The sequence below is a fragment of the Chiloscyllium plagiosum genome, chromosome 1 (assembly GCF_004010195.1).
Source record: "Chiloscyllium plagiosum isolate BGI_BamShark_2017 chromosome 1, ASM401019v2, whole genome shotgun sequence".
Taxonomy (NCBI): domain Eukaryota; kingdom Metazoa; phylum Chordata; class Chondrichthyes; order Orectolobiformes; family Hemiscylliidae; genus Chiloscyllium; species Chiloscyllium plagiosum.
The window spans coordinates 98,700,242-98,712,522 of NC_057710.1; the positions used below are offsets into that span (position 1 = coordinate 98,700,242).

General features: G+C 40.4%; 1 protein-coding gene across 5 annotated transcripts in view; it reads right to left on the reverse strand.

Annotated features, from left to right (window-relative positions):
• Positions 1 to 12,281, reverse strand: part of tbc1d1 (TBC1 (tre-2/USP6, BUB2, cdc16) domain family, member 1) — a 296,242-nt gene that overhangs the window by 139,714 nt on the left and 144,247 nt on the right. For all 5 annotated transcript variants that reach the window (XM_043693132.1, XM_043693142.1, XM_043693152.1 and 2 more), the window contains exons 3-4: positions 10,859 to 10,948; positions 3,474 to 3,578 (exon numbers count right to left, since the gene is read on the reverse strand). In XM_043693132.1, coding sequence (XP_043549067.1) covers positions 3,474 to 3,578; positions 10,859 to 10,948 — 195 coding nt within the window. The remainder of the gene's footprint in view (positions 1 to 3,473; positions 3,579 to 10,858; positions 10,949 to 12,281) is intronic.

The following is a 12,281-nucleotide window of genomic DNA, read 5'->3' on the forward strand; positions in this document are numbered from 1 at the left end:
TATAATTTCAGTTACATCACACTGTACATTTTTGCTATAAATTCGGTGTGTTATGATTGAGCCCTCCACTACCACCTGATGAAGGAGCGTCGCTCCGAAAGCTAGTGTGCTTCCAATTTCTGGCTTTTATTGGTAGAGGAATTGAGTTCGGGAGTCCTGAGGTCATGATGCAGTTGTATAAGACTCTGGTGCGGCTGCATCTGGAATATTGTGTGCAGTTTTGGTCGCCATACTATAGGAAGGATGTGGAGGCACTGGAACGGGTGCAGAGGAGGTTTACCAGGATGTTGCCTGGTATGGAAGGAAGATCGTATGAGGATAGACTGAGACACTTGGGGCTGTTTTCATTAGAGAAAAGAAGGTTTAGGGGTGACTTGATTGAGGTGTACAAGATGATTAGGGGGTTATATAGGGTTGACAGTGTGAACCTTTTCCCGTGTATGGAGTCGGGTATTACAAGGGGACATAGCTTGATATAGGACTGAAGTTAGGGGTAGGTTCTTCATTCAGCGAGTCGTAAGTTCATGGAATGCCCTGCCAGTAGCAGTGGTGGACTCTCCCTCTTTATGGGCATTTAAGCGGGCATTGGATAGGTATATGGAGGATAGTGGGTTAGTATAGGTTAGGTGGGCTTGGATCGGCGCAACATCGAGGGCCAAAGGGCCTGTACTGCGCTGTATTCTTCTATGTTCTATGTTCTAAGTTGGCTCTCTTAAGTTATTGCAACTAGTCAAAAAAAGTTGTAGGGGCCACATCCTTGAATAAATCTCCATAGGCACTCTGAAAACAAAATGAGGTAACACCACACCTCTCCCTTTCAGCTCCCAGTGAAGCAGAAAAAGCCAGTATCAAAACTAAAAAATGAATGCGTCCAGCAGACAGGTAAACGTAGGATGAGAAAGATGTGAGACAGAACACAAGACTGTAGGTACGAGTGTGCAAATGCCAAATGAAGTTCAAACCAGAAGAAGGTACAGCATGAAGACTTGTGCATGTCCGCTGTTGTGGAAACAACAGCAAGAGTCAAGTGTTCTGACACACACACAAACAAGCTGCAGATAGTGGCAGGTCAGGCAGAGGGGAAAAGATGGCCAGGAAATGCTGATTCACTCAAATGCAAAACAGATTAATTTATTTCAGAAAATAGCATCTTAAGATGCAGAACATGGTTAAATGGGACATGGTAGAAGTTAAATGTGGCATATCCTGGACAGGAGTTGTGATAATTGGATCATCATTCTGAAGCTAGCCTGCTTGGGGTTTCCTTTCTATCATGCCTGGGTGTGTGGACTAATGGACAAAGGGTGATAACTATGAATTGTCAACAATTCTCAATATCATTGTATTATGCAATTACAGGGATGGTAGAAGGTGAATGAGATGTACTTTTGTTTTTTTTAAAAAGGAAAATCAAGCCATCTTCAAGTTCCTACTTCAATCAGAAGAGTATTGCCTCATTTTTCAGAGTTTCAGCTAACCTGCTCGAACCTCCTGTGAAATTCAGCTTTGTATAATGGAATGGACTGAGCCTGGAAAGTCAATGAAGCAGAGCCTGTGAGTCTCTGCTTCACAATCCCAATGCAAGGTATATGCCAATGTTATGTTTTCACTGAGGAAGATATGCTGTATCAGATTACAGTTATTTTAGCCAACCGGTCAGAAACATTAGGACAACTCTGGGGCAGATGGAACTAGAATCCAAATCTTTTGGTTTAGTGACAGGGACACAAGACCCTCACAGTCTCAGGTGGTTTGGTTAGTAACGTTAGTCACACAATCCAGGGGGACCTTGCTAATTTGATACAAAATTGGCTTGAAGGTAGGAAACTGACAGTGGTGGTGGTGGAGGGATGCTTTTCAGACTGGAAGCTTGTGACCAGCGATGTGCCACAAGGATTGGCGTTGGGTCCATTGCTTTTCATCATTTATATAAATGATTTGGATTTGAACATAGGAGGTATGGTTGCTATGTCTGTAAATGACACCAAAGTAGATAGTATAGTGGAAGTCAAGAAGATTATCTCAGAGTACAACAGGACCTTGATCAGATGGGCCAATGGGCCAAGGAGAGGAAGATGGAGTTTAATTTAGATTAATGTGAGGGGTTATATGCAAGGCAAGTCAGGGAGGACTTATCCAATTAATAGGGCCCTGGGGAGTGTGGCTGAAGAAAGAGACCTAGGAACGCAGCTGCATAGTTCCTTAACAGTGGAATCGCAGATAGACAGAGTGAAGAAGGCTGCGTTTGGTAAGCTTGCCTTCACTGGTTAGTGAATTGAGTGTAGGGGTTGGAATATCATGATGCAACCGTGCAGGATATTGGTTAGGCCACTTTTAGGTTATTGCATACAATTTTTTTCGGCCTTCGATAGGAAGGGTGTTGTTAGACTTGAGGAAGTGCAGAAAAGGCTGTTGCCGGGACTGAAGAGTTTGATTAATAGGGAGAGGCAGAACAGGCTGGGGCTATTTTCCCTGGAGCACCGGAGGCTGAGGGGTGACATTATAGAAGTTTATAAAATCATGAGGTGCATGGTTAGAGTGAATAGCCAATGTCTTTTACCTAGGATGTGAGAGTACAAAAGTAGAGGTTTAGAGTGGGAGGAGAAAGATTTAGAAAGGATCTGAGGGGTAATTTTTTTCCATGCAGTGGGTGGTGCATGTATGGAACGAGCTGCCAGAGGAAGTGGAGGAGTCTGGTACAATTACAACAGTTAAAGGGCATGTGGATGGGTACATGAATAGGAATGGTTGAGAGAGATTTGGGCTAAATGCTGGCAAATGGGACTAGGTCAGATTGGGATATCTGGTCAGCATGGATGAGTTAGACTGAAAGGTCTGTTTCGCACTGTATGACTCTATGACTTAACTAAAATGATCTAATTCATTCCAACATTGAAGACAGCAACATCAAATAAATACCAAATCGGTATTTATTTGGATCAGCTCAGGCTTGGAAGGCTGAAGGGCCTGTTCCTGGGCTGTAAATGTTCTTGGTTCTTTTGTTCTAAATTTAGACATGATTTAAAAAAATTAATTCTCAAGAATTTTCACAGAAAGTAGGTTCTAAGAACTGAAAGGTAGTCTCCCTAGACAATAGAATCTACATTATATCCTAATTTCAAAGCTCTTCAAAATGTTGTGCATAAACAATATTTTTGAACATGGAAAATAGAAGTTTGTGCTGAAGGTATGAAAGCTCATACTAAACAATTAAACGTATTTTCACCTAAAGATCTAGCCAGTGCCAATTACTCCCAACTTAAATATAAACCGAAGCTCACCAACTCCAACAAACAATTTGCCTCAGCATCTGCCTCAGAAAATGAACTCTCACTGACCTACAACAAATCTTAAAACGTACAAAAATCAAACCACTTGCATGGGACCGATACATTAGTTACATTTATTGATTTCACTCTTAGACTTTTTGCCAGTGCTGCCTTTTTCACACCAGAAGATGGATATTTACTCACCAAGGCCTCATTTGTACATTGAAACACATAGCAGACAAAATGGCAGCTTCCAGAGTCTGGACTCTCCCTGCAGATGAATCCAAAGTGATCCACATACTTAATTCCCTATTTAAAGAGAAGGGAGAAAGTTGGTTCATAATTTGTTAACTTCTTTTCAATGCTGCTAAAATTAAGATACAGACTGCATCTTTGCTTGAGTGAGAACTGTTGAGTAACTGAAATTTTAGCCACTAGCATAAACAGGAATAATAAGGGATATGGAGAGTAGAGGAAAAAAAAAAATTGGATTAGTTCAATTACTTGGAAAATGCACTGGTACAGAGTTAATCAGCTAAATGGCTTCTTATTATGTTGTAACACTGTACGACAAGCTTGCATTTTGTCTCTTCATGAAGCCATCAATGTTGATCTGGCCAGGGCTGTTTGTCAAAAATTAACATTTGCTAAATAATTAATTCTTGTAAAATGAAGCATGAAATAATATTTACATACTTATAGTGACAAAACAAAACTAGACAGAACAATTTGCATGAGTACCAATGCTGTCATGGTACTGAATCCAAAGCTGATATTTGACATTTTCTTATGGTCTGCAAGGTGCAGAGAGACCCATATATATCCATTAATTTCATCTCTGCATATGTCCAGCTGCTGGACAGGTTGAACTCCAAGGGCTGCTTTAACCCAGGTAGGAGCCTCAGGCCAGGCTGGCATGGTCTGGTGTCAGGGCCTCCATTATTGGTTCTTCAGGAAGAGGTGGTCCCACTTCTGCATCACATGCAGTATGCCCTCCAGGCTCCTGCCTGCACAGCAGCTGCCAATATTCCCTAGCTTCCAGTGTCTAAAGTTGAACTACCTCTGCTGCTTTCTAAAACAGATCCATCTCTTTTTAACCACTTCCCCATTAAAAATCCCATTGGCAAGTACCCATTATACACTGGTGTTCTGTAAGTGGTTGAGCTAATTCCCAGCCTGGATACTCTCACATGTCAGTGAACTGACTGCCTTGACTGCCCTTTTTGACTCTCCATTTGATAGAGAATGAAATGGAGAACTTGTCACCTGTTTGATGCCTATCTTCAAAGCAAACTTACTGAAATCTTTCTTTGCAAGTTGAGATAAAATGTCTGGTTCTAATTGTTATAACAAATAGCACATCACACAGACTCTATCCACAGTCTGCCGGGGTTAAATTAAATCTTATCACTTCAACTGATTTGAGAGTGATCGAGATGTACAGCATGAAAACAGGTCCTTCAGCCCAATTTCCCCATGATGCCCAGTTTTCACAATTAAATTAGTCCCATTTGTCTGCATTTAGTCCCTATCCCTCCATATCTTTCCCACTCACATACACATCTAAAGGTTTCTGAAATGACAAAATTATCCTCACTTCCACACCACCTCTGGGAGCCCATTCCAGACACTCACCACCCTCGGTGTGAAACAATTGCCCCACGGGACCCTTTTGTGTCCCTGCCCTCTCACTCTAAACCTATGCCCACTAGTTTTAGACTTCCCCACCATGTGGAAAAGGCCTTGGCTATCTCGGCTATGACTCATGATTTTATAGACCTCCAAAAGGTCACCCCTCAGTCTCCGACACTCCAGGGAAAGTCATCCTAGGCTACCTAGCCTCTCATTATAACTCAAACCTTCGAGTCCAGGTAGCATCCCAGTAAATCCTTTCTGCACTCTTTCTAGTTTAATAATTTCTTTTCTACACTAGGGTGACGAGAACACACCATACTTCAAACGTGGCCTCATTAACACCTTGTACAGTTGCAACCCATTATTATTCTTGAAGGAGAGCTGACTGGGACTAAAAACATTGTTCAATTTTACAGGACAATCTGTTGTTAGCCATTCCCATGATATTTCCAAAATTCCTAATGAGATTATTGGCTCTGAAGGTCCCTAGCTATATATGGTGCACATTAAGTATGTAAAAAGGTATTCATGTATGTCTTTGTAAACACTTTGCCACGATAATGATTGTTGCATGCTTTCACCCAGTGCTTTGTACTAACTAGATGTCCTGCTGGTTTTTTAGAGAATTTCCCTTCATATTGACTTTATGACCATTCACAGACCAATAAATATTCCAATTTTGTCAGGTTTTGCTTCTGCTCATGGTACTTTTTTAGCACTTAGTCTTGTGAATAATATTTTTCAACATAGCAACGTTGTCTGACTTTGCAATACTCTTTGCCACATGTTCTGTGCCGCACTGAGTTTGCCTTCAGTTGCCAGTATAGTGTTGGTTATTGCTGGAGAATAAGACACTGCTTCTTCCACAAGAATAAAATCCTCTACTTCTGCTCAATCCATTTAATGACCTATAGAATGATTCTGTCATTACTTATGCCGCACATATCTCTGATCAGCTCAAGCCTGATCTTTGTAGATATAGAGACATTTTTGACATTTCTTTGTATCCTAATAAAGTTACCAATTTTTAATGGTCCTGTCAGTCCCACAAGATAGTCTGTGAACCTTTCATATGCTCATATAACTGCTAATGCTTTCTTCTCCATGGTTATAGTCCTCTACTCGATATCAAATAAATGTTATTTTAAAACATTTATATTTGAATGAGGACTGCTCCCAGTGCCTAATGTATCCTAGGAATGTAATGGTCATTCTGGAGAACTTAGATTTCTAATTAGCTTTCTGCAGTGTCTTTAATACATCCCCAGCCAGCTAGTTGTGGTCATTCTTCATGCACTAGATTACCATTTACATATCAAACACTTTCCTGTTTCCCTTCCAGGATGCTGGACATTGCCTTCTGACAATCTCAGGTGCAGAGGCAATCCTAAACTGTGGAGACATTTCAGCAATATTGCTCAAATGATGTGGTAAATGTGGTCAGTAATTCTGACCCCATGTTCTGAGGCTATCTCCCTGAAGCCACTGTTCACATCCAGTGTTGTGAAAACTTTACCAGTTGCCAATTCTGCTAAACTATTATTGACAGATGAAATTGGATGATTTTCTACTCCATTTCCTTTACTTAACGGAGTGAAACCCACAAAATCATGGTTCTCCATTTATTTTGGCAACAGTTCTGGCCCCACACACCACTGTAACACTTCTGTCACTGGTGATATGACCCCACTTTCTACCATTCTGTCGTTCTGGGATGGTACCTTTCCCACCAAAGGATGAGGAATTTTTCTGGGAGCATACAAACAAATGGGTTTAGCATCATCTTGTAGAGTAACGCAATACTCCTGCTTCAAATTTATTATTAAATAGAGTCAGAGTCATAGAGATGTACAGCACAGAAACAGACCTGTCGGTCCAACCCGTCCATGCTGACCAGATATCCCAACCTAATCTAGTCCCACCTGCCAGCACCCGGCCCATATCCCTCCAAACCCTTCCTATTCATATACCCATCCAAATACCTTTTAAATGTTGCAATTGTACCACCCTCCACCACTTCCTCTGGCAACTCATTCCATACACATACCACCCCCTGTGTGAAAAAGTTGTCCCTTAGGTCTCTTTTATATCTTTCCCCTCCCACCCTAAACCTATGCCCTCGAGTTCTGGACTCCACGGCCCCAGGGAAATGACTTTGTCTATTTATCCTATCCATGCCCCTCATAATTTTGTAAACCTCTATAAAGTCACCCCTCAGCCTCCGACGCTCCAGGGAAAACAGCCCCAGCCTGTTCAGCCTCTCCATGTAGCTCAGATCCTCCAACCCTGGCAACATCCTTGTAAATCATTTCTGAACCCTTTCAAGTTTCACAACATCTTTCCGATAGGAAGGAGACCAGAATTGCATGCAATATTCCAACAGTGGCCTAACCAATGTCCTGTACAGCTGCAACATGACCCCCCAACTCCTGTACTCAATACTCTGACCAAAAAGAGGAAAGTATACCAAATGCTTTCTTCACTATCCTATCTACTTGCGACTCCACTTTCAAGGAGCTATGAACCTGCCCTCTAAGGTCTCTTTGTTCAGCAACACTCCCTAGGACCTTACCATTAAGTGTATAAGTCCTGCTAAGATTTGCTTTCCCAAAATGCAGCACCTCACATTTATCTGAGTTAAACTCCATCTGCCACTTCTCGTAGCTTTGGAAATTCTTGCCAAAATTCTTTCCCATCGCTAATCTACTCTCTTTGTGACTTTGTTGTATCCAGATTCATATAATGCTTTAAGTTAATATCGTTATCTGTACATCAGGATACCAGTCTGAGCTGTGGGCGTCTGCATTTATATTGCCCCTTGAGACTACTTACCGTATATACTCATATAAAAAATAGTCTAAAAATTTGATTTTAAGGTTAAATTTATTGGGTCGACTATGACATGGATACTACTTTTGAGGGGCTGAAATTCATGCTACAGTCCAAAATACCGTATGAGTAGCAGAAGCCCAATTGATCTCTAAACAAATAAAGAAAAAAAACATAATGAATTACGGTAAATCCAAGAATGCTACAGGGGAATGAAGCTGAGCTGAGCTGCACACAAACGGAGGTTGTGACCTGACGCCTTAAACTTTCGCGCCAAATTCTTCCATTTCCTTCTGTTTTCCTTTGTCTGCTATTGTTTTAGTTTTTCAAACTAATAGTTTAAGCTTTTATTTCTGATTAAAAAAAATGGTTATCAGACATTTGACTCTCATACAGGCGCACTGATCATTGTAACTGTGAGACATCGTCAACAGCTGCATGGTAATTATAGTGAGGTAAATGCATATAGGCCTATCCTATATAGGAAATGGTGTGATAAGCTTTGTATCATGCTAATTATACTAATTATAATGCTCGCTCAACCATGAACTTAAGAAATCCGCAGCCTAACACCGGTGTGAATTTCGTCAAAGTTAGTGTGAATTGCACACCAAAACACCTAACAGCGCAAAAAAAAATATTCATTTTGTCATCGTAACATTTCCGTACAGGATAACACCTTGACTCAAAAATATTGATCTGTTATCTGTGAAGAACTAGGGTTGACTTTTACATGAGATGTATGGAAAGGTTCAGAATTTTGGAACAAAAACAGGGGGGGGGGGGGGGGGGGGTCAACCTTTACTCGAATATATATGCTACCACTGATCTTGACTCTTCAGCTCCTCAGTTAAGGCGATACTCCTCATTTACACTCATACATTTGACATATGTTATGAAATAAAATGCTCCAGTGCAGTGTCTAAGTCCTCTCTCTTCACATGCTCTTTTTAAATGCAACTCGTTTTTCTTGCTGATGTCACAGTCACATGAACATCATAACATATATAGGTCTCTTTATTCCACAGATTAGTGATTCACAAACCCAAGACTGAAAATGGCAAATGCAGAATATACAGATGCTGCAAATCTGACATCTAAATTAAATACAGGAAATGCTGGAAGTATGCAGCAGTTTTCAGGCAGCATATGTGAAGGCAGAAACAGAATTAACAGTTGAGGTCAAAGATCTTTCATTGGAACAGGGAAAGGCTAGAAAATGATGTGTTTTAAGCAAAGTAAAGGGGGCACCATGGTAAAAGGTTAAATGAGAAAATCTGTTGCCACCCAGGTTGATAGGATTGTTAGGGCGGCATATGGTGTGTTAGCTTTTATTGGTAGAGGGATTGAGTTTCGGAGCCATGAAGTCATGTTGCAGCCGTGCAAAACTCTAGTGCAGCCGCAATTTTACGTACAGTTCTATACGGAGTATTGTGTACAGTTCTGGTCACCGCATTATAGGAAGGATGTGGAAGCTTTGGATTGGGTTGAGAGGAGATTTACTAGGATGTTGCCTGGTATGGAGGGAAAGTCTTACAAGGAAAGGCTGAGGGATTGGAGGCTGTTTTCATTAGAGAGAAGAAGGTTGAGAGGTGACTTAATTGAGATATACAAGTTAATCAGAGGGTTAGATAGGGTGGAGAATGAGAGCCTTTTTCATTGGATGGTGATGGCTAGCATGAGGGGGCATTGCTTTAAATTGAGGGGTGATAGATATAAGACAGATGTCAGAGGTAGGTTCTTTACTCAGAGAGTAGTAAGGGAATGGAACGCACTACCTGCAACAGTAGTAGACTTGCCAACTTTAAGGGCATTTAAATGGTCATTGGTTGAGCGAGCATTATAATCAGCATGATAAACATATGGATGAAAATGGAATAGTGTAGAATAGATGGGCTTCAGATCGGTATCTCAGGTCGATGCAACATTGAGGGCCAAAGGGCCTGTACTGCGCTGTAATGTTCTATGTGCTATGTTCTGTTATTGATGGAAGGTGGGAGAGATTAAATGGCAAAAAAAGTATTGGTGGTCCGGACCAAAACTGTTCAAGGGAAGAGTTGAAATAGGGAGAAACTGGTCGAGTGAGGTAAGAACAGGGTGAACAGTCTCGCAGAGGAGTTCTGTTTGTTGATTTTGGGGAGGAGGTAGGTTTTTTTTTGTCCAGGTCTATGGACAAATTGGAAGCTGTGGAAAAAAGATGGGTAAGCCAGGTACATGATCCTTTCTGTGATTTAACCTCTCCTGTATTCCACACATCACAGTCTTCCCTTCTGCTTGCTTCAATCTTTCCTGCCTCTTTTCACTTATTTAAGATCCACTCCATTTCTAGTCTTTTTCAGTTCTGACAGCAGATCATTGGCCTGAAGAATTTGCTTCTTCCTCCACACCTTCAACAAATCTTTCAGTTTGGAAGATCAATCGCAAACTTCAATATATGAATTGTAATATTTTAGGAGAGAAAGGAAAAGCATCCCTTGCAAAAATAAGATAAATACGATCACTGGAACATTTAAGTTAAATGAAGCAAAATATCAATAAATACTTCAGCATCCAGAGTAAAAAAACTATATTGCATATTAGTTTAAAGATATGGTAGTCATTTTTCTTCATCCATCAGTTTCTCTGGAGATAGCCACCGAAATTAAGGCGCCAGGCAATTCCGATACCTACGGTCACAGATTTGATCTAGTTAGTGTATTCCTACTGCAAGAACTTTGGTTCAAACTTTCATTTCACTGACACACACACACACACACACACACACACAATTTTCAATGTACAGTCAGTGCTGCTATCACATGTGTTTCTTCAACACAAATTGGTGTTAACGCGATTAAAGAATTTGGCCTTTACTTGTAGAAGCCAAATTTTCCTTACCTGTTTTGGCTATTCTGACCTCATTAGTTTAAATGGCGTGACTACTGTGCTATTTTCTTCTAATGCAAGATCACATGAGAACAGAACTATCCTGTTATATCCGAACTGACTGTAATTGTCAGTTACAAAATTAAAATACTCATTGTCCACACATTTTTATTTTAAGACCAAAGCAAAGAAATTAAGTCACATGATCATCATCAGCATGGCACGTAGAGATGACAACCACAAGTGATGGGAATATTCACCTGAGAGCAGAAGGAGATTTCTTTGAAATTTTTCTCAATCGTCACCTTCTTCGTGTCAGGACTTATGAGGTATACCTCTGATTGGCCAATCTGAAAGAAAAAAAAACACGAGTTTTACTTTCACAAAAACAAATTCACTTGCAGCAGTAACTGGGCCACAAAGGAAAGGTACCCAAAATATTTATATTGCTATACAATAACAAAGAAAAAATGACTTGCATTTATACAGCACCTTTCCTGATCAACAGACATCCTAAATGCCAATAAAGGTATCTTTCAAGTACAGTCATGTAGGAAACACAGCTGCAAATCTGTAACAGTCTGCTTTTGAGACAGTGAGGGAAGAAACAATGGTGACCAAGACAATGGAGATAACTCCCCTGCTTTGTTAAAAAATTTCAGTGCAATATTTTGTACTTTTTTAAAAAATTAATTCGTGGGATGAAGGCATTGCTGGCTTGACCAGCATTCACTGCCCATCCCTGGTTGTTTTTGAGAAGGTGATTAGTTGCTTAGACATCCACCTGAGGAGGTGGACAGGGTTTCAGTTTGGCATCTCTTCTAAAGGAGTGCAGCACTCCATCAATGCATTATCTTTCCTTGAGGCTGATGCATGCATATGGCTGAAATGTTGTGGTGCCCTAATAAAATAATGATGTACACAGAGATGGCATCGGGATCAAGTCCTTTTGTGGCCTACTCCCGAGAGGCTCAACTTTCAACTACAGACAATGATTCAGCTGCAAATGAGATGAAGAGCAGTTGCTCATAAATGTAATGCTACATCAAGACCAGTTAATGGGTACGATTACAATTGCTGCAAGTCAAGATTTTGAGGATATAATATAGCTAAATGGAGAAGATAAAATCATCAATCACCCAAAATTGCAGACTTGCTTCAGAAAAATCTGTCAACAGGGGAAAAAAAAAACAACAGGCCAGCTGAACAACAGGCCAGCTGAACAAAGAAAAATGTCAAGGTGAAAAAGAACCTCATAACATCCATACCTCATTTGTGCTGCTTTTCAGCTGTTCAGATAGGTATTTATACATTTAAAATAGACCAGGTAAACAGAAGACCTAAAACAACCTATCATCTCCAAATTCAGAAATGGTATTAAATGGGTTGTTGAAGCATGCTCCATTTTGTGATGTGTACAATACAAAACTGAACAAGAAACTCTGCTTAAGTTTCTATTTCAAACCATGGAGTGAGTGAGTGAATGAGTCAGGAATTTTACAGTCAGTGGATGTCATATTACCCATGATTCAATTCCATTTCCACAAAGAATAAATCAATCCCACAAACCCAAGACTCTAATTCATATCCATTTGGTTGCTAGAATTTATGATGCATTATGTCATGTCCCTTTGATAATTAAATGACTGGCAATGTGCAGCAACATACAGTGCATGATCAAAG